This window comes from Triturus cristatus, chromosome 3_1, assembly GCF_964204655.1.
Source record: "Triturus cristatus chromosome 3_1, aTriCri1.1, whole genome shotgun sequence".
Classification (NCBI taxonomy): domain Eukaryota; kingdom Metazoa; phylum Chordata; class Amphibia; order Caudata; family Salamandridae; genus Triturus; species Triturus cristatus.
This window is the reverse complement of record NC_140583.1, coordinates 12197289-12218079: the sequence shown is the minus strand read 5'-3', so window position 1 is coordinate 12218079 and position 20791 is coordinate 12197289. Positions and strand designations below refer to the sequence as shown.

Sequence of the window (20791 nt, the reverse complement as noted above, 5' to 3'; positions counted from 1 at the left end):
CCTGTTTGAATTTTTCCTTTTTGGGAACCACCAGACTTTTTCGTGTTGCTGCAGATTCAGGGAGCCATTTTAGCTACCCCTGAAACTTCTGTCTGAGGGCCTGGAGCACAAAATGGTGGCCACCTGTGACATCACCAGCATCCACTGGAACCTACCAGCACCTTCCAGAACATTCCAGGAGATTCCAGAACTCTGTGACAGTTGGAGACCGTTTAGAATGTTGGGAGGATAAGAGAGGCAGTTGGCAGTTGGAGCTGGCAGTTGGCACCTGACTGGTGAAGAGAGAGGAGCACAACAGTGAAGGAGGAAGGAGTGAAGCAGCAGGGGTGGAAACTTGTGCCTGGAGTGGGGTCCATAAACCCACCCTTGACACTTGTCCCTACTGATGGATCCCAGCCTATAGCCCTGTGTGGGAAGAAGACAGAAAAAACTCATCCTAAGGACCTGAACAGCAGGAACAGGCCTTAGAAGCAGAAAGCAGCAAGATCCTGACCTGAGAACTGGTTTCCCTGGAGTCCGGCGTCGAGTAGCCTGAGACCTGGAGCCCGAGGTGGAGAAGCGGCGCTGACTGAAGTAGCAGACGTCGTACCCGGAGCCGCCTGAGGTCGTGAGAGGGCGCCGACGGAGGTCGTGAGGAATACCAGAGGTCGAGGAGGGAGTGAACCGAGGTCGAGCGAGCGGCGTCATCGGAGGAGTGAAGTCCGCCCTCCGGAGTCGTCGGAGACCGAGGTAGAGGTGAACCGGAGGTCGGGAGTGAGGATCGCACTCCGGAGTCGCCCGGAGCCTGTGAGGAGGAGCACCGGAGGTCGGGGGTGAGGATCGCACCCCGGAGTCGCCGGAAGTCGACATCGAGGCCAGGCCGGCCGACGTCATCGGAGCCGAGAGCGCCATCGGACCGGAGCCGCCCGAAGTCGACATCGTGAAGAGACTGCCCGACGCCGTCGAATCGGAGGTCGAGTTCGAACCGAGGCCACCGACATCGGACCGGAACCGCCTACCGGCGTCGTCAAAGAACTGACATTGTGCCGAGGCCGCCGAGACCGAACCGGAACCGCCTCACGGCGTCGACACGACTCCAGCGGCGTCGGAACATCAGAGAAAGGGCAGTAAGTGGAGTAGAGGGCGCCTAAGGCCCTGTGGAGACCTGAGAGACTGCTCTAAGGGGCTAGGGAGGTGCTGAAACCAACCTGACTGTGCAAGGGGTGAACTGGGACTAACCTAGAGAGGTTGTGTGGAGAGAGAAAGCCAGGGCACTGGTATTCCCCCCTTTGATCTACCTCAGCTTAGGCCTCAGCCTTGTCCCAGCCAGGGAGTAGCCCCCCTCAAGCCTTCCACAACCCTACAAGCTGTGCCTGGGCCAAATCAGCCCTTAAGAATTGAAGTGTCATCTGATTATATGAGGGTTGCGGTATACTTTTAATTATTTATTGGGGATACTGTATTTATTGAGTTTTTACCTATTTATTGCTGCACTATATTTATAGGTCCACAGGACTTGTTGGTGTACAATATTTATTGGTACAGTATTTATTGCCTCAAAGTATTTAATTGTCTGTATATATTGCACTTGTATTTATGCCCTGTTATTTATGATCACCCCTATTTATTTCATCAAACCGCCAGTATTTATTTGACCTGCACTATTTAAATTTGTATATTGTGATTGTCTTATTTATTTTTCCAATCAGCAACTAAGAGAAAAAGATAAAGAAGAATATTTTCATAATTTTTACGGTGTAGAGTCGTTTTTGGAACGGATGCACGCATGGTTATTGTATGGGTATATTGTATGCTTAGCACTGCGCCTGTTTCCTGACCACTCGAGCCAAGCTACCACAGTGTGTTCGGGGAGTCCACCACCACCCTGCGGAGTGGGAGTGGGCTGTTTCCAACATAAATTGGTGTTCAGTGGTGGGATAGAGCTGTGCCTACATATACTCAACAATAACTGTGGGTAGTCCATAGGCCTACACCGGGAGTTTTCTCAAAGCGGCCTTCCTAATTGTGGGTTTTTGTTTTTTCCAAATTTACTCTGGTGGTGGGAGGAGGTATTACTAAAGGTACCCCCCTGCATTGTTACTGCACAAAACCTGTCCTCTAACCTGAGTGGGCAAGATGGAGTTTGTACTAGAGAATCTAGAAACGTACACTGTGGCCCAACTCAGGGAGTTTTGCCAGCGGGAGGGGGTGTACTGTCCCCCAGGAGCAAAGAAGGGTGCACTCCAAACCAGCTTAAGGGCTTGGGGGGAGGCACGCCGAGAAAGCAAGGCTGAGGAGGAAGACAGGGATGGAGAGCCTGACCCCGAGGGGGCTGAGATGTACCAACCTGAGGTGGGGAACCTGTCAGCAGGGCCCAGGACACTTTCTAGGAAGGGCAGCACTGTCTCTAGCGGGGGCTTATCCAGCGTGGAGTTAGCAGATCGGAGAGAGAAAAGACAGCTCACATGGGATTTAGCAAAGCTGGAGAAGGAGAAGGAGGAACAGAGGTTGGCTCATGAGACGGAGAAAGAGAGGATGGCTCATGAGATAAGACTGAAAGAGATAGAGCTTCAGATCCTAAGAATTGGAGCACCAACTGTTCCTAATGGTGGCAGCAAAGACCAAGAGATCACCAGGGAATCCAAACCCTACCTGCCAAAGGACATAGTAGCTAGCTATGGGTTGGGTGATGATATCGCCAAGTGGCTAGCGGCCTATGAGGTCTCGTTAAGGGCCCATGGGGTTCCAGAGAAGTACTGGGGAGGGGGATTGTATAAGTACATGCCTCCAGCTGGTAGGGATGCTTTATTGGCCCTCGAAGAGGATGAGCAGACCCACTACCCCACCATGAAACTGGCGCTCATCAGAAAGTTTGGACTAACACCTGAAAAGTACAGACAGAAGTTCAGGGGTAGTCACAAACTGGGCACACAGAATTGGGTGGACTTCCTGGACTATGCAAAGAAGGCACTGGAAGGTTGGATTCAGGGCAGTGAAGTGAGGAACTACGAGGAGTTGTTTGACCTAGTACTGAAGGAACACCTGCTCGAGAAATGTTTCCCTGAACTGCGGCAACACCTGGTGGATAGCAAGCTGACCAGTCCCCGGAAGCTTGCTGAGGAGGCGGACATTTGGGCTAGTACCCGGGTGTCCACAAGGGGGACTGGAGGGGATACTCAAAAGGCCGGACAGGGCGCCCCCCAGAAGAAAGAGGGAGGGGAAAAGAAAAAGGAGTTCTCCAAAGGCCCCCAAAATAACTTCCAAGGGAAGGGAACAGGATTCACCTCTAAGGCTAACCCACCCAGAAACCGTAATCCTGGCCAGAGTCAGCAGCCAAGGGTTGTCCATTGCTACGAGTGCGGTGGCGTTGGACACTATAAAGGAGACCCGAAGTGTCAGAAACGATCACCCCCTCCCACTGGAGGAAAGCCCCCCGGAGTAGCTAGTGTAGTGCTCGGGGAAGAGATGCCCTTAACTAAGGGAAGGGAGTGGGCGGGTGTCACTTTAGTGTCCCTGGGAGAACGGGAGATGGTTCCTAAGATCCAGGTGCCCGCAAATACCGCAAAGTATGGGCAGTGGATCACCATCAACGGCCAAAGAGGGGAGGCTCTGAGAGACACAGGAGCCAGTATGACTATGGTGCGTAGCCAGCTGGTGTCTCCAGAGCAGGTAATTCCCGATGTACTCCACCCAGCCGCGATGGCTGACGGCAGAACAGGTCACTATCCCGTGGCCGAGGTTCCCTTTGAATGGGGGGGGGTTGCAGGTTCACTTCGAGTTGCCGTAAGCCCTGCCGTGCCAGTCGATTGTCTGCTGGGCAATGACATGGAGCACAACGCTTGGAAGGAGGTGGAATACCGGACTCACACCGAGATGCTGGGTACACCTGACTGGGCCTGTGTTAGCACAAGGTCCGAGACTACCCGAAGAGGGAGTTCATTCCGGCTGGAGCCTGGAACAAAGGCCCAGCCAGCTGCCAGTCAAGGGAAGAACCGAGGACAGGAGGAGCCTGCCTCGGCGTCTCCACCCCGTAGGACGGATAGGCCACCGGAGGTGGTGGACCAGGAGTCTGCGGAGGGGGACGTTACCAACCTGGAGGACCTACCCATCCCGGCCGAGTGGCACGTGGAGGGAGGCCTGTCCAGGGAGGAATTCTGCCAGGGCCAGAGGGAGTGCCCTACCCTTGAGGGGCTGAGGCGACAGGCCGAAGCCCAGGCAGCAGGGAACGTTGAAGGGAACTACAGTGTTTACTGGGAGGATGGCCTCCTCTACAGTGAACCCAAGGCACCCCTACATGGATCGTCACGAGCCTTGGTAGTTCCTCAACGTTATCGAGCCTTCCTTTTAGAGTTGGCTCACGAGATACCATTGGCAGGACACCTAGGGCAAGACAAGACCTTCGCCCGTCTTGTCCCACACTTTTATTGGCCTCAGATGAAAGTGTCGTCCGATACCTACTGCCGGACATGTGTGTCTTGCCAAGCCAGTGGGAAAACAGGGGTGAAGCTGAAAGCTCCCCTGGAACCACTCCCTGTCGTTAGCACCCCCTTTGAAAGGGTGGGCATCGACATTGTGGGTCCATTAGATCCACCAACTACAGCTGGTCACAGGTTTATCCTGGTTCTGGTGGATCATGCCACACGGTACCCAGAGGCAATACCTCTGAGGACCATAACAGCACCTGTTGTGGCTAGGGCCCTGATGGGAATCTTTACCCGAGTGGGTTTTCCCAAGGAAGTTGTGTCCGACAGGGGGACCAACTTCATGTCAGCATATATGCGGGCAATGTGGAAGGAGTGTGGAGTGACCTACCGGTTCACAACTCCTTACCACCCCCAGACCAATGGTCTGGTGGAGAGGTTTAATAAAACCTTGAAGGGCATGATCAGAAGTCTGCCTGAAAGCCTGCGGAGGAAATGGGACGTCCTCTTACCCTGTTTACTTTTTTCCTACAGGGAAGTGCCACAGAAGGGAGTGGGCTTCAGCCCCTTCGAGCTTCTGTATGGGCACCCTGTACGTGGACCTCTCAACCTGGTGAGAGACGGATGGGAAAGAACTCCCAGAAAGCTTCCCCAGGATGTGGTGAGCTACATGCTGGCCTTCCGGAGCCAAATGGCTAAGTTGTGGAAGCAAGCTTCTGACAACTTGGAAGCCAGCCAAGCAGTGATGAAGGCGTGGTATGACCACAACGCTCACCCGGTGGAGTTGGAGCCTGGCCAGAAGGTGTGGGTGATCGAACCAGGAGAGCTTAGTGCCCTTCAGGATCGCTGGTCAGGACCCTTTGAGGTGTTGGAGAAGAAGGGTAAGGCTACCTACTTGGTGGACCTGAAGACCCCTCGTCAGCCCCTGCGGGTGCTGCATGCCAACCGCCTCAAACCCCACCACGAGAGGCCCGAAGTCATCTTGATGATGGTGACTGACGGAGGAGAGGACGTGGAAAGCGAGCCTCTCCCTGATCTGTTTGCGTCTCAAGAAAAGGATGGGTCGGTGGAGGGAGTGATTCTCTCCCCATCTCTAACTCCTGAACAGCAGGAGGACTGTCGCCAGGTCCTGGGGCAGTACTCTTCGTTGTTCTCCCTTGTCCCGGGTAGGACTCACCTGTGCGTCCATGACGTGGACACAGGAGACAGCCCACCTGTGAAGTCCAAGATCTACCGGATGTCAGACAAGGTGAAGGCCAGCATTCATAGTGAAGTCACTAAGATGCTGGAGCTAGGAGTGATTGAACCTTCTAGCAGCCCCTGGTCTAGTCCGGTGGTGTTAGTACCAAAAGCTGCACCACCGGGTGCCCAACCAGAACTGAGGTTCTGTGTGGACTACCGGGGACTGAATTCAGTGACAAAAACTGATGCTCATCCGATCCCTAGGGCGGATGAATTGATTGACCGGCTGGGAGCTGCCCAATATCTAAGTACCTTTGACCTTACTTCGGGGTACTGGCAGATCTCTTTGACTGACGGAGCAAGGGAAAGGTCAGCCTTCTCCACGCCCAATGGCCACTACCAGTTCTGTGTGATGCCCTTTGGGCTCAAGAACGCACCTGCCACGTTTCAGCGCCTGGTAAACCAGATCCTCACCGGGATGGAGAGTTTCTCTGCTGCTTATCTGGATGACATAGCCGTCTTCAGTAGCAGCTGGGAGGATCACTTGCGTCACCTGCAAGCTGTTCTCCAGGCCCTGAGACAAGCTGGATTGACGATCAAGGCCAGCAAGTGCCAGATCGGGCAGGGGTCGGTAGTGTACCTTGGACACTTGGTGGGTAGGGGAGCGGTGCAACCCCTCCAGGCGAAGATCGAGGCCATCATGGCCTGGGAACCCCCCAAGACACAGACTGAGGTCCGAGCATTTTTGGGCCTCACGGGATACTACCGCCGCTTCGTGAAGGGGTACGGTACCATCGTAGCCCCCCTCACGGAGCTCACGTCCAAGAAACAACCTCGACGGGTAGTCTGGACGGAGGCTTGTCAGCAAGCCTTTGAGAAATTGAAGAAAGCCATGTGCGAGGCCCCGGTCTTAAGGGCCCCAGACTTTTCCAAGAAGTTCATTGTCCAGACAGATGCATCAGAACATGGCATTGGGGCAGTGTTATCGCAACTCAACGAAGAGGGTCTGGATCAACCCGTGGTCTTCCTATCCAGGAGACTACTTCCCAGGGAACAGAAGTGGAGTGCAATAGAGCGTGAAGCCTTTGCCGTGGTATGGGCTCTGAAGAAGTTGCGGCCATACCTGTTTGGCTCGCACTTCCTAGTTCAGACCGACCACCGACCCCTTCGTTGGCTGATGCAAATGAAGGGGGAGAATCCCAAGTTGTTGAGGTGGTCTATTTCCCTACAGGGGATGGACTTTCAGGTGGAACATCGGCCTGGAATGGACCACGCCAATGCAGACGGTCTCTCAAGGTATTTCCGCCTTAGTGATGAGAACTCCCAAGGGGTTGGGTAGCTCTCCCCACTTTCAGCTGGGGGGGACGCGTGTTAGACCTGTCAGCCCTTTGGGTGGTCCCTCCTCATCATTATTTATTTTGTCCCACTTTTGCCTCAAACCCTGTTTGAATTTTTCCTTTTTGGGAACCACCAGACTTTTTCGTGTTGCTGCAGATTCAGGGAGCCATTTTAGCTACCCCTGAAACTTCTGTCTGAGGGCCTGGAGCACAAAATGGTGGCCACCTGTGACATCACCAGCATCCACTGGAACCTACCAGCACCTTCCAGAACATTCCAGGAGATTCCAGAACTCTGTGACAGTTGGAGACCGTTTAGAATGTTGGGAGGATAAGAGAGGCAGTTGGCAGTTGGAGCTGGCAGTTGGCACCTGACTGGTGAAGAGAGAGGAGCACAACAGTGAAGGAGGAAGGAGTGAAGCAGCAGGGGTGGAAACTTGTGCCTGGAGTGGGGTCCATAAACCCACCCTTGATACTTGTCCCTACTGATGGATCCCAGCCTATAGCCCTGTGTGGGAAGAAGACAGAAAAAACTCATCCTAAGGACCTGAACAGCAGGAACAGGCCTTAGAAGCAGAAAGCAGCAAGATCCTGACCTGAGAACTGGTTTCCCTGGAGTCCGGCGTCGAGTAGCCTGAGACCTGGAGCCCGAGGTGGAGAAGCGGCGCTGACTGAAGTAGCAGACGTCGTACCCGGAGCCGCCTGAGGTCGTGAGAGGGCGCCGACGGAGGTCGTGAGGAATACCAGAGGTCGAGGAGGGAGTGAACCGAGGTCGAGCGAGCGGCGTCATCGGAGGAGTGAAGTCCGCCCTCCGGAGTCGTCGGAGACCGAGGTAGAGGTGAACCGGAGGTCGGGAGTGAGGATCGCACTCCGGAGTCGCCCGGAGCCTGTGAGGAGGAGCACCGGAGGTCGGGGGTGAGGATCGCACCCCGGAGTCGCCGGAAGTCGACATCGAGGCCAGGCCGGCCGACGTCATCGGAGCCGAGAGCGCCATCGGACCGGAGCCGCCCGAAGTCGACATCGTGAAGAGACTGCCCGACGCCGTCGAATCGGAGGTCGAGTTCGAACCGAGGCCACCGACATCGGACCGGAACCGCCTACCGGCGTCGTCAAAGAACTGACATTGTGCCGAGGCCGCCGAGACCGAACCGGAACCGCCTCACGGCGTCGACACGACTCCAGCGGCGTCGGAACATCAGAGAAAGGGCAGTAAGTGGAGTAGAGGGCGCCTAAGGCCCTGTGGAGACCTGAGAGACTGCTCTAAGGGGCTAGGGAGGTGCTGAAACCAACCTGACTGTGCAAGGGGTGAACTGGGACTAACCTAGAGAGGTTGTGTGGAGAGAGAAAGCCAGGGCACTGGTATTCCCCCCTTTGATCTACCTCAGCTTAGGCCTCAGCCTTGTCCCAGCCAGGGAGTAGCCCCCCTCAAGCCTTCCACAACCCTACAAGCTGTGCCTGGGCCAAATCAGCCCTTAAGAATTGAAGTGTCATCTGATTATATGAGGGTTGCGGTATACTTTTAATTATTTATTGGGGATACTGTATTTATTGAGTTTTTACCTATTTATTGCTGCACTATATTTATAGGTCCACAGGACTTGTTGGTGTACAATATTTATTGGTACAGTATTTATTGCCTCAAAGTATTTAATTGTCTGTATATATTGCACTTGTATTTATGCCCTGTTATTTATGATCACCCCTATTTATTTCATCAAACCGCCAGTATTTATTTGACCTGCACTATTTAAATTTGTATATTGTGATTGTCTTATTTATTTTTCCAATCAGCAACTAAGAGAAAAAGATAAAGAAGAATATTTTCATAATTTTTACGGTGTAGAGTCGTTTTTGGAACGGATGCACGCATGGTTATTGTATGGGTATATTGTATGCTTAGCACTGCGCCTGTTTCCTGACCACTCGAGCCAAGCTACCACAGTGTGTTCGGGGAGTCCACCACCACCCTGCGGAGTGGGAGTGGGCTGTTTCCAACAGAGCCCCATACATTTACCTGTACTCAGCCCCCCTTACCTTGACACGCAGGGTCGAGCCCCATACATTTACCTGTACTCAGCCCCCCTTACCTTGACACGCAGGGTCGAGCCCCATACATTTACCTGTACTCAGCCCCCCTTACCTTGACACGCAGGGTCGAGACCCATACATTTACCTGTACTCAGCCCCCCTTACCTTGACACGCAGGGCCGAGCCCCATACATTTACCTGTACTCAGCCCCCCTTACCTTGACACGCAGGGCCGAGCCCCATACATTTACCTGTACATAGCCCCCTACCTTAAGCTGCAGCCAGCCCTTACCTCGAGGTGCAGGTAGAGGCCTCGTACACTGAGCTGTATTTAACCCCTGCTTACCTTGACACGCAGGCTCGAGCCCCATACATTTACCTGTACTCAGCCCCCCTTACCTTGACACGCAGGGTCGAGACCCATACATTTACCTGTACTCAGCCCCCCTTACCTTGACACGCAGGGCCGAGCCCCATACATTTACCTGTACTCAGCCCCCCTTACCTTGACACGCAGGGTCGAGCCCCATACATTTACCTGTACTCAGCCCACCTTACCTTGACACGCAGGGCCGAGCCCCATACATTTACCTGTACTCAGCCCCCCTTACCTTGACACGCAGGGCCGAGCCCCATACATTTACCAGTAGACAGCCCCCTACCTTAAGCTGCAGCCAGCCCTTACCTCGAGGTGCAGGTAGAGGCCTCGTACACTGAGCTGTCCTCAGCCCCCCTTACCTTGACACGCAGGGTCGAGCCCCATACATTTACCTGTACACAGCCCCCTACCTTAAGCTGCAGGTGGAAGTCCCATACACTGAGTTATACGCAGCCCTCTGTAATGAGTGCTTAGTTCTGAGGCGCACGCACCTCTTTGTTAGGTCATCATTATGTCATCTCGCCACGCGCTCATTCACGTGCTTGCATGCACGCTAATCTGTATCTTTTAAATGCCTCACTGTTGATCTTTGCGTGCATACGTGTAATGCTGTTCTTGTTTACAATTGAGTCTGCATCCTCGCGCTGCCTCTCTCTCCTTGGAGTATGAATGCCGGATACTTACATTGGCAGTTCGTACTTCTAGGGGATTAGACGCACTCCAGGGGTGTTCATGTTCAAGCTTTGAATAAAGCTGAATATTATTGAATTTATATTCTGCTTTTGGTGGATTATTACCAACATTTCACCCTCCCCCCTACCTTGAGCTGCAGGTTGAAGCCCCATATACTGAGCTGTACTCAGCCCCCCTTACCTTGAGCTGCAGGTAGACACCCCATACAAAGTGCTGTACACAGCCCCCCTACCTTGAGCTGCAGGTAGACACCCCACACAAAGTGCTGTACACAGCCCCCCTACCTTGAGCTGCAGGTAGACACCCCACACAAAGTGCTGTACACAGCCCCCCTACCTTGAGCTGCAGGTAGACACCCCACACAAAGTGCTGTACACAGCCCCCCTACCTTGAGCTGCAGGTAGACACCCCATACAAGGTGCTGTACACAGCCCCCCTACCTTGAGCTGCAGGTAGACACCCCACACAAAGTGCTGTACACAGCCCCCCTACCTTGAGCTGCAGGCTGAAGCCCCATATACTGAGCTGTACTCAGCCCCCCTTACCTTGAGCTGCAGGTAGACACCCCATACAAAGTGCTGTACACAGCCCTCCTACCTTGACCTGCAGGTTGAAGCCCCATATACTGAGCTGTACTCAGCCCTCCTTACCTTGAGCTGCAGGTAGAAGCCCCCCAGGCTGCAGCAGACCCTGCACTCCAGCATCTTGTCGTCGTTGTTGTGCGCGTAGCGTAGCGCCTTCTCGAAGCACTCCAGGCTCTTCTGGAAGACGCTGAGGCCCAGGTAGGCATTGCCCATGCTCAGGCACACCTGGCCGTTGAGCTGCAGGCTCACACTACTGCCCTGCATGTTCAGGCAGGTCTTGCAGTAGGAGATGGTCTTCGGGAACTCGCAGAGCTTCTCGTTGCTGCGCGCCAGGTTCAGGTAGCTCTCCATCAGGTAGTCGGGGTCCTCCATCTCCCGCGCTGTGTCGATCTGGATCACTGCAAACTGTCACCAAGAGCAGAGTTAGGGTCTAGCACTTAAGGGGGTCAATGCATTACACAAGGGTGCACGACTGACGACAGACAAGCCCTAAACCTAAGCCTATGCAAAGACATCAGCCAGATGTCATAATAAGCAATGTCAGCGCCAATAGGTCTCTCCTATGCGAGAGCTGTTGCTTTGGTAATGAGCTTTAGCTATGTTGTACACCAGCGTGGCTGCTGTTCAGCATGACTAAAGGTTAGGGTGTAGAGGAGAGTGGCATGGAGTGTCGTAGAGTGGAATGGCGAAGAGTGGAGTATTGGATCGTACAGTGGAGTGGCATAGAGTGCCGTGTATTGGAGTGGCATAGAGTGGAGTGGCATAGAGTGCCGTGTATTAGACTGGCATAGAGTGGAGTCGCGTACAGTGGAGTGGCATAGAGTAGAGTGGACAGGTGTAGAGTACATTGGCATAGAGTGTTGCGGAGTATTGTGGCGTAGAGTACAGTGAAGTACAGTGCTGTCGTATAGAATTCAGCAGTGTACAATTCGGCATCATAGAAGGCAGTGGTGTAGATTAGAATGTTGTATAGTAGAGTGCTGTAGCATAGAGTGCAGTGGTGCAGAGTAGAGCTGTGTAGCATAGAGTACAGTGGCCCGGCGTGCACTGGCGCAGATTACATTAGAGTGACATAGAGTGCAGTGGTGCAGAGCAGAGTGGCATGGAGTGGTGCAGAGTAGAATATAGTGTCGCAGAGTACAGTGACATAGAGTTCAGTGGCATACAGTGCAGAGTTGCATACCCGTACACTTCAGCAGTGTAATGTCGCATACAGTGCACTAGTGTAGAGTGCAGCGGTGTAGAGTGCTGTAGAATAGAGTGCAGTGTTGTTGTGTGCAGTGGTGCAGAGTAGAGGGCAGTGGCCTAGAATGTTGCAGGGTATAGTGACATAGAGTGCAGGTGCATGGAGTGCGGTGGCAAATAATTCAGAGTAATCACTGGAAAAAGTGGGGCGACATTCCACCCCACGTCAGGCGCACAGCCGTTTTACATAAGTATTCCTCATTATGTTGCTTTCAATACCCAATGCATTTCGGGCCTTTTTTGGCCCTTCGTCAGGGGTTATCTATAAATTGAAAAACATAGGGGCATATGTATGAAAGCAAAAATTAGTCGCAAACGCTGCGAATCGCAAAAAACAGCGTTTGCGACTGATTTTTCGCTATTTCATATGTATGACACATTTCCAAACTGAAAAATAAGAAATCGCTAAATTAGCGATTTCTTAGGCTGCGAAACAAGAAAACTGCGAATTTCCTAGCGAATACCTATTTTGCGATTCCTTAGCGTTGCGAATATCGCTAACAAGAAATCGCTAGCTAAGAAATCGCAAACACATGTATGAAAAAATCGCAAATTGCGATTTTACGAAATTCGCTAATTAAGAAATCGCTATTAACACCAATTGCTTGCAGGTGGTAAACTGGTGCAAGGTACAAAAACCAGCCCACAATGCAACAAACACACCCACAATGGCTGCAATGTACGTGATAGCCAGGAGGCTGCGTATTCGGGCCCTTGCACACAGGAGAATGAGACAGGAACGTATCTTCAGGCTGCGCATCACCCTGTTACAGAACACTGAAGAGGAGATCTATGACAAGTACAGACTGCACCCACAGACCATAATGGACCTGATTGAGGAGCTGAAACCCCACTTGGAGCACCCTACTCGCAGGACACAAACAATTCCCACACATGTGCAGGTCCTGTGCTCCCTGCACCTCCTCGCGTCAGGGAGTTTTCAACGGGTCATAGCGGAGGTTGGTGGTGTGTCACAGAGTGCACTTTCGCGCTTCTTCCATGCCTTCCTAGATGCAATGCTACTGAGGCTCCCACATCACATTTACTTCCCCACCACCCAACAGGCATTACAACAAACGATACTGGACTTCTACCAGATTGCACGTTTCCCCCACGTCATCGGCTGCATTGACGGGACCCATGTGGCCATCACACCCCCAGCAGAAACTGAATATGTCTACAGGAATCGGAAATGCTACCATTCCCTCAACATACAGATTGTGTGCAACGCTAAGTATCACATCACCGACATCGTAGCCAAATACCCCGGCAGTACACATGACTCCTTCATCTTCCGACACAGTGGAATACACAGACGTCTGAGTGCTGGAGAGTTTGGGGAGGGGTACCTGCTCGGTAAATACATTGCACACATCAATACATCCACTACATCACTTGAGGGGGGGGACATTGACTCACCTATTGTGTTTTTTTCCATGCAGGTGACAGTGCCTATGCAGTGCGCGACTTCATCCTGACCCCATACCTGGATCCTGCAAATGCAAGTGAGAGGAGCTACAACAGGGCACACAGATCTACACGCTGTGTCATTGAGCGAACCTTCGGAATCCTGAAGAGCCGCTTCCGGTGCCTGCATAAGAGTGGAGGCGCACTGCAATACAGCCCTGAGACCTGCTGTAAAATCGTGGCAAGCTGTGCAATGCTACACAACATGGCAATGAGGAAAGGCACCACAATTGATGTGAGCGATACAGACACATCGGATGACGAGCGCCCTGCTCCCCCTGCCAGACCAGCACCAGGAGTTGGGGCAGCTGCTGGACGCCAGAGACGGACTGAGATCACACAAAACTACTTTTAGGTGAGTGTTGAGGAAATGAGACTACAAAGCCTGATGATGTGTCAAGTGTTTAATCACACTTAACATGAAAGAAATTGTAATTGTCCCCAGCACATGTTGTACACACAGTGCAGAGAAGGCACAAGAAATAGGGCAAACAGCCTTTTGCGGGTTAATGCACCCGTGTTGCAGTCAGTGTCCCCGCAGATGATCACCTCCGTCGGTGCCGTCCAGGGTGGTTGACCCCCATGGTGCGCCCTTGGCCTGCTACCTGTCTGCCACTGCGGCGTCTTTCACCTGGCAAGGTTGGAGTGATGCTGCTGCGACTCGATGTGTCCTCACTCTCAGCAGAGGCCATTAGTGCGCTGCCACCTGCATTGGCTGTCTGCAGCTGTTCCACAGCAGTGGTCACCTGCGCCAGCCCTCGCGCTATGTCCTGGCAGCAATGTGCCATGTCCACCTGCATGGTTACGCTTCTGCGTGTGAGTGCGCTGGTGGTGGTGCAGAGGCGGTTGACTGCCTTGGTGTAATTGTGTAGCCGTGCATTGGCACGTCGTCCAGCCCTGTCATTGGCAGCTTGGGTGTCCCTCAAAGTGGCACAGAGCTCTCGTATTGCCGCTACCATGCTGCGATTGTCCTGATGTAGGCGGCCTAGCTGGCGACTCATTGACCGCATTGCCTTGCTTTGCAGGCGCTGTTCCTGCAACATGCACTGTTCCAAGCCGGAGAACACGGTGCCTTCTCCTTCTGTTGCAGTGCTGCTCCTGGGCCTTGACCTGGAAATGGCCTGTTCCCTTTGCCTTGGTGTTGGTGCGTCATGACGGGGCATGTCTGTCACACCCTGACTCCCCTCTCTCCTGTCGGTGTCATCGCCTGTTGCTGGGACTTCATCCTCAAATGGAGGCAGTGGGGGCACATGTGCGCGCTTCCTGCGCTGAATTGGCTGCTGCTCTGTCTCATCGCTGGAGTCCGCAGGGTCTGCAGGCTCCTCTCCCTCAGCGCTGTCTTCTTGTGGCATGGCGTGTGCTGTGGATGTAAAGGGGACTATATGAGTTTGTGTTACTGTCTGCATGTGGCACTCAATAAAGTTACAAATCTTTGACGGCTAATCTCTGACACATTTCTATTCAATGATCCCCAAAACACATATGTTGCATTTACTTGTGATGGTGTCATGGACACACAGTCAGACACAGTACTACGAGTACCATGATGCATTGCTGGGTGTGCTGTAAGACCTGGGCTGGATTGGCATGTTGGGAGTTAACTATGCGCATTTGGGGGAGTGTGCAAGGGATGGGGAGGAGTGCAGGGTGATTTGGCATGCATCTTACCTTGTCTGCTGGATGAGGGGTCGGAGCTGTCGATTGCAGCCACACCACCAACGCTCTCAGGCAGGAGGGTTGACTCCACAAGCTCCTCATGGGGGGTTGGCTGCTCTGCAGTGGATGGTCCTCCTCCAGTCTGACTGGCATCCTTGAGTCTGGCTGCCACCCTCTCCTTGGACCTCTGGCGCATATCATACCACCGCTTGCGCAGCTCCTCGATGGTGCGTGTGGTGACTCCAACAGCATTCACCTTGCTCTGTATTTCCAGCCAGATTTTCCTCTTCCTGGCCTCTGGGACTTTGAGTGCCTTCTTCCCAAACAGGAGCTCATGGCTGCAGACCATCTCCTCAATGAGGACCTCCTGCTCCTTTTCTGAAAACTTGTGTTTTCTCTTTCTTTTTTCTGCATCTTTGCCCTGCTGGTTTTGTTTGGGATCCATTGCTGGTTGCTGTCTCCAGGAAAGCCTCCTCACACTCCACAAGCAGCCTCTGGGTGTGGCTCAGGTGAGCAGGTGCAGGCAATCACTACAGTTTCCTGTTTGTGATGTCATCAGCCTGCACCAGGCTTGCAGATTCCCGTTTTTGCGATTTCTTATTTAGCGAATTTCGCTATTAAGAAATCGCAATACGGGATTCTGCGAATTATTTGCGATTTTTAAGGAATCGCAAATGATTAGCGATTTATTTTATACATCCCGTTTAGCGAATCTGATTTTGCGAATCGCAAATTCTCGCAATTTGAGATTCGCTAAAGGGGAGTTTGATACATATGCCCCCTATTTTATACATCCCGTTTAGCGAATCTGATTTTGCGAATCGCAAATTCTCGCAATTTGAGATTCGCTAAAGGGGAGTTTGATACATATGCCCCCTATTTTATACATCCCGTTTAGCGAATCTGATTTTGCGAATCGCAAATTCTCGCAATTTGAGATTCGCTAAAGGGGAGTTTGATACATATGCCCCCTGGTCATTAGCTGAAGTTTGTTACATAAATCATGTTTGCCACCTTAAACACATAAGTGAAGTTAAAAACATACATGTATACAACTGTGGTGAATCCCCTAATCAATGTGATGCCCGCTGAATTCTTAAGAGTGTACCTGCTCGTTTCCGTACCTGCGGAAACGAGCAGGTACACTCTTAAGAATTCAGCGACATAGAAAGCAACATAATGAGGAATACTTATGTAAAACACCATGCTGCAGAGTAAAGCCGATATTGGCATTTCTTCAGCATTAAGGATTGTGTTAACATAGAGGTCCACCGCATGACTGAGAGAAAAAAGATGACTGTTGAACAACTGCTGATGAAAAAATGAAAATAAAAACTTTTTGACAAAATTGGAGCAAATGTTGCATATATATGCATGAATTACGGCTGTGCGCCTGACGTGGGGTGGAATGTCGCCCCACTTTTTCCAGTGATTACTATTTACACATGTAATGGGCAGTCCACGATTCCGGGCTTGCACGCCAACAAAATATAAACAAACAAGCTATTGACGAAAGAATGGAGACAATCGGTGTGCACTCTGTCACCTCTTTCTTGTGACGAAAGAATTCAGAGTCACAGAATGCAGCATGGTAGAATGCAGTGGCGTAGATTAAAGTGCTGCATAGTAGAGTGCACGGGCGTACAGTGCAGGGGTACAGAGTGGAGTGGTGCAGAGCGAAGAGGCATAGAGTGCAGTTGCATAGAGTACAGTGGTGTACAGTGCAGTGGTGCAGAGTAGAGTGGAATAGAGCAGAGCGGCATAGAGTGCAGTGGCATAGATTGGTGTGGAGTAAAGTATATTGGTGTAGAGTGGAGTGGTATAGACTGAAGGACTGCAGAGTTCTGTGGCGTAGAGTGCAGTGATGCAGAGAAGATTGGCATAGAGTCCATTGGCATAGAGTGCAGTACTGCAGAGTAGAGAGGTATAGAGTTCAGGGGCAGAAAGTGCACTGTTGCAGTGTCGAGTGTAGAGTGTCATAGATTGGAGTAGAGTGGCATAGAGTGCATAGTGTAGAGTACATTGTTGCAGAGTAGAGTGAAGTAAAGTGGATGGTGCAGGCTTGAGTGCAGTGGCACAGGGTAGAGTGGCGTAGAGTGTAATGGTGTAGAGTACAGTGGCATAGAGTGCAATGGTGCAGAGTGGCGTACAGTGGATTGGCGTAGAATGCAGGGGTGTAGAGTAGAGAGGTTCAGAGTAGAGTGCAGTGGCAACGCGTGCTGTGGTGTAGAGTAGAGTGGCATGGAGTGCATCAGCCTAGAATAGAGTGGTGCAGAGTAGAGCGGCATAGAGCAAAGTGGTGTAGAGTGCAGTAGCGTAGAGTGGAGTAGTGCAGATGGCAGTAGAGTGGGGTGGCACAGAGCTCAGTGGCATGGAGTGGTGTAAATAGAGTGGTCCATAGAAGGGTGCAGTGGCGTGGAGTGGTGCGAGCAGAACGGACTGTTTTAGAATGGAATGTGCATGGTGTGGTACCGCACTGCCATACAGACAACAAAGTTTCGATTGAAATGAGCATTACATTTGCACAGACATAGAGATTTACTGATAAAAGAATACAGCACACAAACTGTAAATTGTGGGTATGTCATCACCTAGTGAATTCATTTGTTTTGATCATATTAAAGTATTTGTTTCCAACAATCAATCAATCAATCAGTATTTGTAAAGCGCAGCACTATCACCCCTAAGGGTCTCTGGGCGCTGAGGGTGCCGTGTCTCCGTTGAAAAGCCAGGTCTTGAGTTTCCTTCTGAAGTCCGCCAGGGAAGGGACTGTTTGGAGGTGGAGGGGCAGGTTATCCAGGTTTTGGCGGCAATGAAAGAGAAGGAGCGACCTCCACTGCGGCTGTGACGGATGTGAGGGGTATGTGCAAGGGCGAGCGATGCGAGCAGAGGTGTCTCGAGGGCCGATAGATATTCAGTCAATGGTTGATGTCTGATGGTCCTTGGCCGTGTAGGACTCTGTATGCCTGCGTGAGGGTCTTGAACGGCATCTGTTCTGGATGAGGAGGCAGTGGAGGTTTCTGAGGTGAGGAGCGATGCCTATCCATTTGGAGAGGTCCAGGATGACTCTGGCTGCGGTGCTATGTACAGTCTGGAGTTTTTCAAGGAGGTGGGAGGAGATTCCAGCATAGTGAGCCTTGCCGTAGTCGAATGCCAGCTCGTGACGAGGGCCTACATGACGGTCTATTTAGTGTTGTTGGGGATCCATTTGAAGAGTCTGCGGAGCATACGCAGTGTGTGGAAGCAGGAGGAGGTGACTGTAGTGACTGATTGTTTCATGGTGAGTTGGCTGTCGAGGATAAAGTGAGGTGCGCGGATGGTCTGTTGGTGTAGGTCCGAGTTCTGCCAGCCACCAGCTGTGTCTCATACCGAGGTGTTACCAAAGATGAGAACATTCCTTTTTGTGGGAGTTGAGTTTGAGGCAGCTGTCTCTCATCCATTTTGCGAAGGGGGTCATGGCATTGCAGAAGTTGGTTTTGGCGTTGATGGGGTCCTCGGTGAGTGAGAGGATTAGTTGAGTGTCATCAGAGTAGGAGATTATGTTGAGCCCATGGGATCTGACGATTGCTGCAAGGGGGGGTCCTGTAAATGTTAAACAAGGTAGGACTGAGGGATGATCCTTGGGGGACGCCACAGAGGATGTTCTTGGGTGCGGAGGTGAAGGAAGGCAGTCAGATGCTTTGTGTGCATCCTCAGAGGAAGAAAGCAATCCACCTGAGGGCGTTGTGCTGTATGCCGACACTGTGGAGTCTGTCGATGAGGGTGTGGTGGGAGACCATGTCGAACACCACAGAGAGGTCGAGGAAGATCAAGACCATGGTTTCTCTGAGATCGAGGAGAGTTCTGACGTCTTCTGTAGCAGCGACCAGCACGGTCTCAGTGCTGTGGTTGGCATGGAATCCTGATTGTGAGGCGTCGAATAGGAGGTTTTGTTCCAGGTACTCGAGGAGATGGAGGTGGTGAAGAAGCTGGTGAGTTCCGTCCTGATCAGGTTTGCTCTGAGGTGGAAGAGGTGGTGGGAACAGGGGTCGCTGGACGCCCTGGAGTGGATGGATGACATGATGGCTGTGATGGTTTGGGGGGGTGAGCAGAGACCAGGTGGTTAAAGTTCGGCTGGTGTTCGTGGTTGGTTGAGGTTGTCGAGGCTGAGGGTGGTTGGTTAGGGTCGAAGTTATTGTAGACTGTGGCAATCTTGCTGTGGAAGTACTCTGAGAGGGTGTGGCAGAGATCTTGGGAGGGGTGGATGGTGTTCTCTGTGTCTCTTAGGTTGGAGTATTCCTTGACAATTTTGAAGAGGTCCTTCATTTGGTTGGCCGTGGTGTTGATGCAGACGGTGATGGCTGTTTTCTTGGCTTCTTTGATGCGAAGGTGGTAATTACTGAGGGCTTGGTGGCACCCCCTCGCTTCTCGAGATGGTACCAGTTGTGCTAGGTGGTTCTGAGCTCCGGGGTGTATCAGCTGGCTTGTTGTGAGGATTTGTAGGTTTTCACTGGTTTCATTAGAGTGACATCGTCAGCACATTTGTGGATCCAGGTGGAGTAGTTCCGGTTGGCCTGGGCAAGGCCTCCTGACGTTTCGGGTTGTGAGGTGCTGAGAGTTTGTGTTCATAGCGTGTTGGTCACCTTGCCCCAGCTGCCAATACACCACAGAATTAACAAAAATGTGCTTCATTTGTCCTTTCACTCATCCTGAAAAATTCTGAAATACTTGCACAGTTCATTTAAATTGTGTTGTGTGTTAGAAAAAAAACCTTTCCTGCCCCCAGTAACCAGCAAGATTGTGACATAAATCTACTCACTTTGAAGTCCGAGAAAGAAAACTAAACACCAAGTTCGCTGGAAGAGCAAGCTGACATTTGACCTCTGTCTTTAAATACACAGCAAATGAGACAATATAAGAACTACATTTACAGGCCTGTTCACAGAAGGAAGCACTGTAGGAGAATACAAGGAGAGGTAGTGTGAAAAGGATTTAATCCTTGGTAGATACAAAGTCACAGTGGACGGCCTAAAATAATTAAAGCCAGCAAATAGAACGACAGAAATTGTGAGTTACATAGCCAACAGTGACCAACAGGTAGAGTGCATTCCTAGGCTGGGCCGGACTGGCCGTACCGGGCATCGGGTGTTTCCATGGGAGGCTAGAAGGGTGGGGGTCGGTTTTGGAGCAGTGGGATCCGGTTTTGTTGCGGTACTGCAATATTGGTGCCCAATAACAAACGCAGAAGTGTGTGAGACCGCAGAAGCTGATTCCCACCCCCATCCTCCCTTTCTTCCCCCTCGGAGGGTGACACAGTAACACAAGTGATCTACGATGAGGTGGGGACGGGGTCGTACACCTCCCTCACCCCACTATGCGTGAAGATCAAAGTCGGTGCACGACATTACCGGCAAAGCGATGGTAAAACCCAAGGGGCCAGGAGCACCCTAATTAAACAAATTAGATAACTATGCGATCCTGAGCCCCTCCGCCCCCACAAGCAGTGGAGGGGGAAGTAGCAGCTGAACCCTCCCTAGGGGCCATTATGGCGGCCATAATAGACCTGAAGGGCTCTGTGGAACCAAAGATAGACACTGTGACCGTTCAGATCATCCTGGCCTTCAGAAACTAAGCGAGAAGGTCACAATGGCAGAGTCCCAAATTGTTCAGCTCCAGTCCATGACAAAACGCCTAGAAGCGCAAGTGCACCCCCTAATGCAGAAGGCCACGACCATGGCAGCCAAACTTGAAGACTAGGAAGGGAGGGAGAGAAGGAATAATATCAGAGTAGTGGGGGTCCCGAAGGGAGCTGAGGGCCCCAGCATAGACCTCTTCCTAGAA

The 20791-nt window shown here is 52.0% G+C and overlaps 1 protein-coding gene across 1 annotated transcript in view; it reads right to left on the bottom strand.

The window, feature by feature from the left end:
- RAPSN (receptor associated protein of the synapse) overlaps positions 1-20791 on the bottom strand; it is a 189337-nt gene that overhangs the window by 90601 nt on the left and 77945 nt on the right. Inside the window, exon 2 of the mRNA XM_085646540.1 lies at positions 10670-11008. Within this exon, the coding sequence (XP_085502666.1) occupies positions 10670-11008 (339 nt within the window). The remainder of the gene's footprint in view (positions 1-10669; positions 11009-20791) is intronic.